The following is a 12,375-nucleotide window of genomic DNA, read 5'->3' on the forward strand; positions in this document are numbered from 1 at the left end:
GTTTCATTTGCGACTGCATCCAATTAAGTCATATAGGCTAATCTAACAGAAGAGGCATAGAAAACTTGAATCCAGTTGAAATTATTTTCAAAACTAAAAGGCCCAATATGGATAACTTGATATAAAAAGTATGACAGTTTTGTAAGTTGTTTTTGTCAAGCGCACGATGGTGATTTTCCCTGTATAGAGCCTTGTGTAACATAGGCTTTTGTAGTTTTAAATATCATTGGATAACTTGCAGGTGCTGATTGGATTTCGTGCTGAAAAGATAAAATAAAGCCTGCTATACAACTAACATGTATCATTTATTCCCAAAAGTAACTTAATAAGCGATTACAACAAATAGCATCATCAAAATGTATTTCCTAATAAATGCGTTGTTTTATAGACTTCCACAAAATGAAAGAGTTGTACAAGTTGCTCTGATAAAATGAGAAAAGGCAATGTTCATACAAAACAAGTATACGTCATTTGTTTTGTTCTGTACATAGATGATGGCATCCATATACATGTACACATTTTTTTTTTGGGGGGGGGGAACATGCAGTTCCTTTTTCTGAGAGACTAAAAAAAAGTCATCATTGGCAATGCTGATGACTAATGCCACAATTAATTCCTTCAAAAAAAAAGTGCCACTTTGGGAAAAAAATCAATTACATATTCATTGTATATGTTGTGGCATACATTTAACTAACATAATCCCTATACTTGCTGAACCATGATAACATAAATTTAATTAAGAATTTCACATTCATGATGTACCCCTTCAAAAACCAACAGCATCATCTACAAGTAAACCGCACTTCCAGTAGACCAATTTCCTTTGTAGGAAATCATCACTATAATCTTATTCCCAATCTCTCTTAACGGAGAAACTCCACTCCCACTCCAAGTAGATATTCTTGTCATCGTCTGTGAATTTACTCTTGACAATATAGTCACCACGGCCTAACAAACCCGCGGGTAACTCATCCACGGGACTCTGGAAGATGTGCTCCTCCGTTTTGGGTCTGTAACTCCCAACCATAAAATTGGCCTTGTCCACTGCAAAGAACAAGTGGTTGATTGGGGTTATGCCAGAGTTGTAATGACTCGACTCGAGTCCGACTCAAGTCACAATTTTTGGTGACTCGAGTCCCTAAGGGCAAATGACTCGACTCGACTCGAGTCTCTGCGAGCAAATGACTCGACTCGACTGAGTCCCTCATCAGAATGACTCGACTCGAGGAAGGCTATTGAGACTCGAATCCCAAAAACATAAGCAAAACTTTGCGAAAAATATTTGCAATGACTTACGCCGGTGCCGGTTTTTTTCACGTCACGTTAGAATGTTCGCGAATAATGTATACATATTACATACGTGGTTTGATCAGTGTCCCCATTAGTTGAATGACGATCAGCTGGCACCCCCTTAGCAGTAGCCCGAATGTAAAATTTAAAAGGCTAAAAAAAATGACTTTCACTCTTGTGTTTATTGATTGTATAGTGCTCAAATATCTGTGACTCGAATTAACTAGAGCTAAATACTTGACTCGACTCGACTCGACTCGACTCGTCCACACACTGTGACTCGACTCGACTCAATTCGACCGTCTTGACCTAATGACTTGACTCGACTCGAGTCACTTCTTTAAAATGACTCGACTCGACTCGAGTCACTAAAATCAGTGACTCATTACAACTCTGGCTTATGCAGGGTGAGTCAAAAAAAGCGGAATCCAACCCCCCCCCCCAAAAAAAAAAAATAGTAAAAATTTGTAGCACCGACAATAATTATGACTGTAAAACCAATTTCAGAAACTGCTTTTAGATAAAAAACAAAAATGAAATTGCATAATCCGTTCGTAGAATAGGCCTATATCACCATTTAAACGCAATGACCCTAAAAAGCGTTTCGTCCAAAAAGAGAGAGCAATATATTGTGTCCTGTTTGGAACAACAAAGATAATGACACGGAATACCTGTTTTAACAACTGTCAACAACTTTAGTACACAATATCTTTACTAACAACCCTGCTTAGGCAAACAATATCACTTCTACAATCCACTTTAAAATAAAACAAAGAAGACGGGCCTTCAAAAGAGCTTTGTTTAATATTTTTGAGTTTTAAATTAAGGTTTTATCGCTGAGGATGTTTGAAGACAATTGTGACGACTATTCTTGAAATCGCATTTTAAGTTTTAGGATCACCGTATTTAAATGGTAATATTCTTTGAAAGGTTCGAGCAATTTCAGTACTTTTTTAAATCTAAAATTGCCTTCTATGAAATTAGCTTTACAGTCATTATTAGTTTCGGTGCTACATACTATTTAAAATATAAAATATGTTTTTGGGGGCTGGCGTTCCGCTTTTTTTTTTACTCAAACTGTACATGTTATTTGCATTTCCTGGATTTGAGGAGCCAGCCAACCGACCGACCGACTGACCAAGGGCGGATCCAGAACACAATTTTTTGGGGGGCCAAAAAAATTTTGGTCCCCAAAAAAGTGGGTCCAAACAATTACGGCGTGGGGGGCGGAGGTCATGCTCCCTGCCCCCCCCCTTCTCCAAAAAAGTGCTCATATTTTTTTAAAGCGCAGTCGTAAAAAGGCATCCACTGCGTACACCACCACGTTTTGCTCGAAAATAAATTGGACAAAGTACACACAGAGCGTCTAAAATCCCCCCTAAAAAAATCGGGGCCCTTAAGCGGGCACCGAAACCCACGCCGTAAAATTTTGGACCCAGTTTTTGGGTGAAGAAGATTTCCTGCCCCTCCCAAAAAAAGTTGTTCTGGATCCGCCCTTGTATGGGACTTCGAAATAGACCAGTTTCCTAACAAATTCAAACTCTTGCACACATGCGCATCGATAGACCGGAAGGTAAAATGTAAAAATGTCTCTAAAATCGCCATAGGTATTACTTTTTGGTCTAAGTGGGGTTTCGGGGGTACATGACTCAGCAATTTGTAATGAAAATTTCAATCAATTTTTAGGTTGGGCACATTGTTTTTTTTTGATATTTTGTGTTTCAATGTGGACGGTGTTAAATATTGCCAGAACATCCTTCTAGCCTATTTAAAATAGGCTAGAACTTAAAATTCAAGCATTTCTAGAAATTCCCTACACCCTATTTTGTTCTATCCATTTTCAGCATTAATTAAAGTAGATTTACAAGTGATCATGGATTTTGCATCCCTAAGCAATACCCTTAACTGCGATGGTTCCTCAGCACAAACAAAGAAAAGGCAGCTATTAATTAGGGCACCATGTCGCGTCACATTGAGACTTTTTTTGGAGGGGGGGGGGTCCAGAAAAAAAGATGGTTGCCCTGTACTACGGGTGTTTTCTCACAAAAAGGCGCACCCATGCAGTGTTCTATTCAAGTTCAGTACACTACAAGTCCATTCACAAAAAATCACATATACATTTTAAAAATCTGGTCATACGTAGTAGAGGATGACTAATAACAAAAAAATGCATTAGTCAGAGGTCATTTCAACAGCTTGTGAAAGGCCTTGGGACTGGACTGGATATTATTATTATTATTATTTTTATGATTTATTCGACCAAAACAATACACAATGAACAAACACGGTATGAAAAACAAAAACTAAACAAAAATGTATGAAAGCTACGAAATACAAAATAAAACAAATAATCACAAAAGACGACACTTTATAAGTGTAAGTGTAAGTGTAGGGGCCACAAAAACAACGCATAATATGAAATGAAAACATCCGAAGACAATATATAAAAAAAGATATGTGGGTCATTGTGTGACTAAAATCAAAATGCAACACCGGGTGAGCGACAAATTGCATGTCCGTACATTCACTCACCTCTGATGCCTTTTCTGTAAACAGCTTCAAAATACCGCAGTCCAGAGACACCCTCACGTTGGACCTTTATTGGATACCGACCAAAAAAAATAAAGACAACAATTATTCAAGAATCACGAAAAACCTTACTTTAAGTCTATTCTGTTCGGACCACACGCCTGAGTGCAGAAGTCATCATCATTATCATTCTCAACCGTTATCTGCCCACTGCAAGGTGAAGGCCTTCCCAAGCTGGCGAGGGCCTGTGCCGCTCTCATCCTTGATCTTCTGTATGCCTCCGCTAACGGAGATTAGCCTTCCCCGTCTCTGGCAGCCAACCGCACCAGATTCCTCCGAGATGTTTTCTCCTTGCCCGATCGGGCTGCAGCCCCAAGCGACAGACCTGTCCAGTTGCGGATGTCAGCTATATACTGTCGCCATGGCCGGCCTCTCCGCCTCTTCCCTGGATGGTATCCAGCAATTATGTCCCAAGCCAAACCACCTGTCCTTCGCGCGTGGCCAAAGAAGCTGTTTCGTGGTTTTCATATTGGCGAGCAGGGTTCTTGTGGTGCTGAGCTCCTAGAGGATGCTGTCATTGGTCCGTTTGTCTCTCCCGGTAAAGCGGAGAATCCTGCGATAGACCCACATTTTAACAGCCCTAAGAGCGCGTTTCTCTGCAGCTCGTATATATAGTTCAGGACATGCCAGATGAGGGCACATACTATATGGAGTATGACTTTCCTGCTGACGCCTCTATCTTTCCAGATGGGCACCTCACCCAGTGTGCGCTTCTTTGCCATTGTTATTCTGCTCTTGATGTCTGTTGAGCAGACGCCGTTCGTTGTCTTGAGGGAACCCAGACATTTAACCTGTGCCACACGCTCGACCTCTGTATAGTGCATGGACCATGTACCAGCCAAAGTGGAATATTACACGTTGGACGGCATTTTGTGGTAAAAGCAGGCAACCATGTCAGATCAATTAGTTAAGGGATGGAGAAGAAAATGTAGGTTGATGCCACCCTTAATTTTTTATCTATCTATCTATCTATCTATCTATCTATCTATCTATCTATCTATCTATCTATCTATCTATCTATCTATCTATCTATCTATCTATCTATCTATCTATCTATCTATCTATCTATCTATCTATCTATCTATCTATCTATCTATCTATCTATCTATCTATCTATCTATCCGTCTGTCTGTCTGTCCCGTCTGTCCTGTCTGTCCTGTCTGTCCTGTCTGTAACATGTACTTCAGGTTTGGCAACACTACTTGAAGACTACTCGAAGATATCTGGAGCCAGGTAAATGCGCAACTTTTGGGTATAATCAGTGGCATAGCCAGGAATTTTTCAGTGGGGGGGGGGGGCGCTGGGGGGGGGCTGGAACATTTCATGGGGGGCGTCATGTAGATCAATGATAATGTTTTTTAGAAACTCAAAATCTCAGTGGGGGCGACTGGGGGGCGACAAGGTTTCATGGGGGGCTGTCGCCCCCCCCCCCCCATGGCTACGCCACTGGGTATAATAGTAGCATTTTTGGATCGTTACTACGTCCTCATAATTATTCAGTAACTTATATGCTTTAGAAATATGTTAATAAAGTAAGGCTGTGCAAGTAGAATCACCTTTTTTTTTCAAAATAAAAAAAACCAAATATACCCAAATATGAGGGCAAATATGGGGGAAAATACGGATGGTATTAACGTTGCAAATACGTGAACTGACTCTCTTGGTCTCCATTGCACAGCTTTGTCCATCTGTTGTCATTTGTTCAGTCCACAACATGCCCTGCCCGCTTCCATTTTCTCTTCATCATCTTCTATGATGTCTTGTACTGTGTTTGCTCGCTTATCCATTGACACGTTTTATTTTGTCCTTTTAGCTTCTTTGTTTTGTTTGGATCATTATTACACGACAAATCAAAACTTTTAATTATAAGTCTTTTTTTAATGAATTGATGTATCTTCACAGACCTTTACATAGTTTCAAAAATATCAAACCCGTAAAATATGCAACTTACAAAAGATAACATCATCATGGCTGCCAGGACATCAGAAAAAAAACCAGCTTGGCAGTCTTGCAAACCCCCACAACACACTGCAAATAGGTTAAATATTTAAGTTACTTTTTCTCAAAATGTCCTTATAAAGTGAGATACATCAATTTACCGAAATAGGGCGTTGCGGCACTGAAGAGTTTATGCAATATTGTACACAATTGTCTTATTTGACTCCTTTTTGAATATTGATCTTTTCGCTTTCGGTGTAAAGTCTTTTGGATGATATTCCCTATAGATTTTCTTAATAATCTGTATATAACTTTGATGTATTCTAATGCCTTCTAATGCCTCCTGTTGCCTCTTTGATGTCACTTTGATGCCAAATGGCTAGTGATGACTTAAATCTGATGCCTAATACTGATGACTCTTTGATGCCTCAATGCTCGATGGTCATTCATGACTTCTATTGCCTTACTTGTGCCTCTTTGATGCCCCTTTGATGCCTGATGGCTAGAGATGACTTTAGTCTGATGCCTTGCTGGTGCCTCATTTATGCCTCAATGCTCGCTGGTCAGTCGTGACTTCTGATACCTTCCTCGTGATCTTTGATGCCACTTTTATGCCTGATGGTCTGCCATGACCACGAATGCCTTCCTGGTGCCTCATCCATGCCCCTTTGATGCCTGATGGCTAGTTATGACCTAATTTCGTTGCCTTGCTGAGGCCTCTTGGATGCCTCAATGTTCGATGGTCAGTCGTAGCTTCTAATGCCTTCCTGATGGTGCTTCTTTGATGTCTGATGGCTAGTGACGACTTAAACTCTGATGCCTTCAATACATCAATGAATACCGAATACATCTTTACCGAAATGCCTTGCGGCACTGAGTTTATGCAATATTGTACACAATTGTCTTATAACTCCTTTTTGAATATTGATCTTTTCGCTTTCGTGTAAAGTCTTTTGGATGATACATATTCCCTAGCTATGATTTTCTTAATAATCTGTATATAACTTTGATGTATTCTAATGCCTTCTAATGCCTTCTAATGCCTCCTGTTGCCTCATTGATGCCACGTTGATGCCTGATGGCTAGTGATGACTTAACGCTAATGTGTTGTTGATGCCTCTTTGATGCGTCAATGCTAGATTGTCAGTCATAATATCTAATACCTGGTTCCTCTTTAATTGATGCCCCTTGGATGCCTGATAGCTAGTGATGACATACTTCTGATGCCTTGCTGATGCCTCTTGGATGACTCAACGCTCGATGGTTAGTCATGACTTCTGCTGCCTTTATGCTGCCTTCCTGGTGCCTCTTTGATACACCTTTGATGCCTGATGGCAAGTGATGACTTAATTCTGATGCCTTGCTGATCGATGCCTCTTTAATGCCTCAATTCCTCGATGTTCAGTCATAACTTTTAATGATTTCCGGATGCCTCTTTGATGCCCCTTTGATGCCTGATGGCTAGTGATGACATAATTTTGATGCCTTGCTGCTGCCTCGTTGATGCCTCAATGCTCGAAGGCCAGTCAGGTTTTATGATGCCTCTTTATTCCTCAGTGCTCGATGGTCAGTCATGACTAATGATGCCTTCCTGATGCCTCTTTGATGCCCCTTTGATGCCTGACAGTCAGTGATGACTTCTGATGCCTGTTTGATGCCCGTTTGATGCCTGTTTGATACCTGCCTGTGATGCTTGATGCTCAGTGATGACTTTTGATGCCTTCCCAATACCTTATATTGATGCCTAAACAATGCCGTGAGCTTCAGATGAACATCAGCAGTCATATTTTTACATCAATGATATGTTTCTTGATGACTGATGAATGTACGCCTTTAATGTTTTTCTTTATAAACTTTGCTCAAATTGCTACTCTTTTGATGTCCAATGATGCCTAAAAGAATGTGATGCCTTTTTGATGACCATTTGATGCCTGTTTGATGGCAATGCAGCTAATTCATGGCAAGTGCAGCCAAGCCGCCTGAAAGGTAAAGGCGTTATCTCGGCATTGGGAGTTAAAGGAAATACACAACATTTTCTTTTGCTGTACTTTTCAGAAAGGATGTAGTTGGGCGGAGTATATTGCAGCAAATATCGTCATTGAACTGACCTGTTAAAGTTTGTGTTTATACATGCAGATGCTGAAAAAAGAAGAAGCTGTTCTTGTAGTCTAGTTGCCTGACCTTACTTCAGACGAAACAGACCTTATAGAGGACGGGGAATTGTCAGGTCAGGGAACTGAATCAGCTGGTCTCCACCCGTTCACGGATGTGTAACTTCAAACAAAATGTGGACTTATTAAACTTGGTAAAATGGGGGCAGTATTTGAATCAAAAAGTTTTTTTTTCCAATGATGGTCAGTACAAAAAAACCCCACTTTTCTTGAAAATGACAGCACACTTGCCATGATTTCACATGACGCATGGGCCATGGACTATTATTATTATTATTATTTTTAAGTTGCAAATGATTAAGGTCTATATATTCCCTTTTAGAAAATTCCAAGCATGCCCCATGGTGTGCACATTAGCAAGGACATGATCCCCCAAATTTGTGGTTGGTGTGTTTTCCATGATTCAATATTTCAAACGCAGGCTCCGAAATGATAGAATCTACTCACCTTGAATTTGATTTTATTAATCCTAAATTTGATTTGAATCTTCATGCTACGCACAATAGCGCGATCCATAATGTGGCTGTTGCATTTCCATTGATGCAATTTTTGAAAGGCAGGCACTGACAATATAAATTAGAATCAACTCACCCTGAATATGAGTTTAATCCTGTACTCGGCGCCTTCCTTAACCACAAATGGGTTATGCTTGAATTGAGAAAGATCACCTTTGAACAAAGCAAAGAGGATGAAAAAAGTGTGACAATCCAAGTGAAAATTTGGAAACCAAAACAATTTCAAAAGAAGACAACCTTGAGTTTAAAGCCACATAGCATCACTATTATGTGTTGTTATTTTATGAAATGGACCAATTTAAAGGATGTTAATTAATAGCAGAAATCGTTCGATTCCGAGCTATCAAATCCTTTGTGAACACCGTGCTGCAAAAAAACAGATCAACCCATCCCCTAACAAAACCCACTGTACATTTTCAACCGGCAAAATGCAGCTCGTAGAATTTGTTGTACATAGAACCCATAGGTCACAGGAAGTGCCTGAGTACCCGAGAAATTGTTTATTGCGATCATGCCAAGGCTAAGTCCTAACCAGTGGCGTAACTATAGGGTTAAACCTCTAGGCAGGCACCTGCGGGTCCACTAATTTTTTAAGGGGGGACTGAAGTAAGAATATGGTTAACTGCTTTTTTGTTAAAATTTTTTTGGGGGAGGGGGAGGGTTGTTAAAAAAATATGGCTGTTAGGAAGTTATTTAGGCACCTTTTTCACATACAAAGTGTTACATGTAATGTTAGTTTCTTTTTTTAAGGCAGAGAAGTAAGGTTCATTTTGTTATGCGAATAGCCTAGGGGTTGGCTTTTAGTATTGTTTTTGTTGATGTCGGGGGGCAACATGGGACACTCGCACATCCATGCTGAAATGTAGACCCTTTTTTATCCCGGACATTTTTGGCATCCGTAATATCAGAAAATGGTGGGGGAGCATTTTTTCAGGGTGCATTGTAATGCATTTGTCGTTCGTGTCCTCGCTATACCAATTTTGGGAATATAGTTACAAACAAAATATTATATATTTACCAACGTGGACAGACTGCATTGTAAGATACCTACCATAACGTGAGTTACCAATATTAATATCCCTCTTTTTTTTTGGGGGGGGGGGGGGTAATTGAACTGGTAGCTTGCACATGACACCCGACACCCGACCGACACCCGGGTGTCGGTCACTTCGCCGACAACCACTTCGCCGTACATGGGGCAGTGTGGTGCAACTTTCATAATTGTTTTGCCTTGTCCTTTTCTGGTAGCGTGAGTTATGCCTACTAATGATAAAAAAATATTGCCAGACCAACAGAAGTTGGTTTTGTTGCTCTTTCTGTAGAATGTGCGCTTAATTTCAAAAGATTTTCTGTGAGAAAAATATTCCGAAGTACCATGGGTCCGAAGTCCCATTGGTCCGAAGTCCCATTGGTCCGAAACAGAATACTGTGGCGGAACCGATCCTGACACCATTTGTAGCGGAACCGGCGGGTGTTGGTGGGAACCCGAGGGGACTGGTCTTTTTTATCCCAGGACTCCAACCCACACCAATTATCCCACAAAAATATATATTAGCCTAACGAACGGGTGAGCGGCTACCCATACGAAAGGGGGGACAATTAACGAACGGTGGACTAAGCCTAGGGGCTGTTCGTTTGGTGGAGATTTACCACCGTTTTGTGATTGAGTAATTCATTGAATGTAATTAGAGCAAGACAAGTAGCGACGATAGGCCTCAAAGTGAACTCAGGTAACCCTCACAACAGACCTAGGTAACCCTCAGTGAACTTGGTAACCATCACAGTGAACCTAGTAACCCTCAAGGTGTGCCTGGGTAACCCTCACATAGACAGTTATTCCAAAGACGATTATCAATAGGACTTATTCAAGAATAGTTATAACAAGGGTCAACTGCAGTTACTGCACCCTTTGTAGTAAACTTAGCCTTAGGTAACCCTCACGTGGTCAACTGCACCACATGATTACAAACTTATACAAATATAATCCCTGTTATTATCACAGTTCCAATAACCCTCACACAGATTGAGCTGTCCCAATAACCCTCACAGAGGAAAGGTAACCCTCAACCCAATTTACACTATGAGCCCGATGTACATATAGCCCTCGCACAAGAAAGGTAACCCTCAACACGATTTATCGTCAGAGCAGGCTGTACTATGTAATCCAAATAACCCTCACACGATCTGAGCAGTCCTAATAAACCCTCTCAGGAAACCAGTAACCCTCACAGTGAGTTATACAATATAAACCTTACGTGCAATAAATCTCAAATGAAACAGGTAGCCTTCACAAGTGCTCAGAACACGGCAAAGAGTAAACTCGTTAGGCAAGCTAATCCAATGATTACGGCAATGATTGCTTCAGTCGTAAAACCCCACCGAATGGTGTCCAACCCACGACAAGCAATCTACCACCGAATCACAGTCTCACTAGCCTCTCAAACCAAGTTCTACAACTCCTTGCCCTTTTGTTCTAGCATTAATCAAGACACAATAATCAGTCTTAATTTCCCTACTAGATTTCATCTAAATCTTTGTCCCCAATTATCTTAGACATTCGACACTGAATAACAGACCTTGAGCTACAACTTCACTCAATATATTACATAACACTTAGCTTACTGCTACCTAACCCGGAGCTACAGCTCCCGAACCCGGCCGCACCAGAGCGTCCACCGTCAGAGATGAGCTCCTACTCCCGACCGGGGAGTACGCAACAGCAACGAAGACCCCAGAAACGGCACCGCGACTTGACTGGTCCCTGAACCCCGAAGCTTGGCTTCTTGCAACTTGGCAACAGCACCAGAACGCGTTCCTACTACATTGACGTCATCTTGCGAACTCACGAGATGATCTCAGGACCCCACGCTAAAGCATGCTAATTCGCGCACAGCCTTCACAATACGCGTTGCTGATTGGTCACTGTTCACCATGAATTATTAATCTCCTGATCACGCAGAACAATTTATTGCTGATTGGTCCACGCGCACTTTGGCATTATAAGCACGCACCAAATGTCCCAGATCACGCGCATAAATAATTCCTAGGACTTAGACTCCTACACAAGTCTTCATATACATGTACCCCTGTTTCGTCACAATACTGTGTAGTTCCACTTGTTCAGGTTGACTGACCCTAACCCTAACCCTAATCCTATGGGGCGTCGGACCAATAGGACTTCGGATCAATGGGACTCCGGACCAATGGGACTTCGGATCAATGGGACTTCGGACCAATGGGACTTCGGACCAATGGGACTTCGGGCCAATGGGACGTCGGACCAATGGGACGTCGGACCAATGGGACGTTTATACCAATGGAACGTATAGACCAATGGGACTTCGGACCAATGGGACTTCGGACCAATGGGACTTCGGACCAATGGGACTTTGGACTATAGAGACGTCCCCGAAAAATCTACCCTAAATGCTTTGAATGACAGCACAGAGTTTACAAAAGACCCCCTCTTAATATAACTGTGGAACTGCCCTGTTTTTGCGTTTACCTGTCAGATCCAGAACAGTTTCCTCGTGGTCTACTGGAGCAAATACCAAGGCCTTCAATAGTACATTTTGTCCGCCTTCATCTGAAATTTAAGAAATTAAAAAGGTCATCTAAAGTACATGTATACGTATTTAACTGGCTTATCCATTTTGTGCCAGCAACAACAGAGATATAGCGCACAGCCGCACATAGGCGGGCGCTTTCGAATTAACATAAACCAAACAGGTGACGTCATCTTAAAGAAGATTTTAAGTTTTATATCTAGAGAACTACAAGTTCGATTGGGTTGAAACCTTGAAGGTACATGGACAGGGATGTGTTATAGACGAAAATTTAAATGAGATTATTATGACGTCATAATGTGATTT

At 41.2% G+C, this 12,375-nt stretch overlaps 1 protein-coding gene across 3 annotated transcripts in view; it reads right to left on the reverse strand.

The window, feature by feature from the left end:
* Positions 1-270: 270 nt before the first annotated feature.
* The window catches only part of LOC119721355 (rho GDP-dissociation inhibitor 1-like), a 40,712-nt gene continuing 28,607 nt past the window's right edge, over positions 271-12,375 (reverse strand). For all 3 annotated transcript variants that reach the window (XM_038191400.1, XM_038191399.1, XM_038191398.1), the window contains 4 exons: positions 12,009-12,089; positions 8,580-8,656; positions 3,823-3,886; positions 271-1,044 (listed from right to left, as the gene is read on the reverse strand). In XM_038191400.1, the coding sequence (XP_038047328.1) occupies positions 848-1,044; positions 3,823-3,886; positions 8,580-8,656; positions 12,009-12,089 (419 nt within the window). In that variant the 3' untranslated portion in view covers positions 271-847. The remainder of the gene's footprint in view (positions 1,045-3,822; positions 3,887-8,579; positions 8,657-12,008; positions 12,090-12,375) is intronic.

Source organism: Patiria miniata, unplaced genomic scaffold, assembly GCF_015706575.1.
Source record: "Patiria miniata isolate m_02_andy unplaced genomic scaffold, ASM1570657v1 HiC_scaffold_13, whole genome shotgun sequence".
Taxonomy (NCBI): domain Eukaryota; kingdom Metazoa; phylum Echinodermata; class Asteroidea; order Valvatida; family Asterinidae; genus Patiria; species Patiria miniata.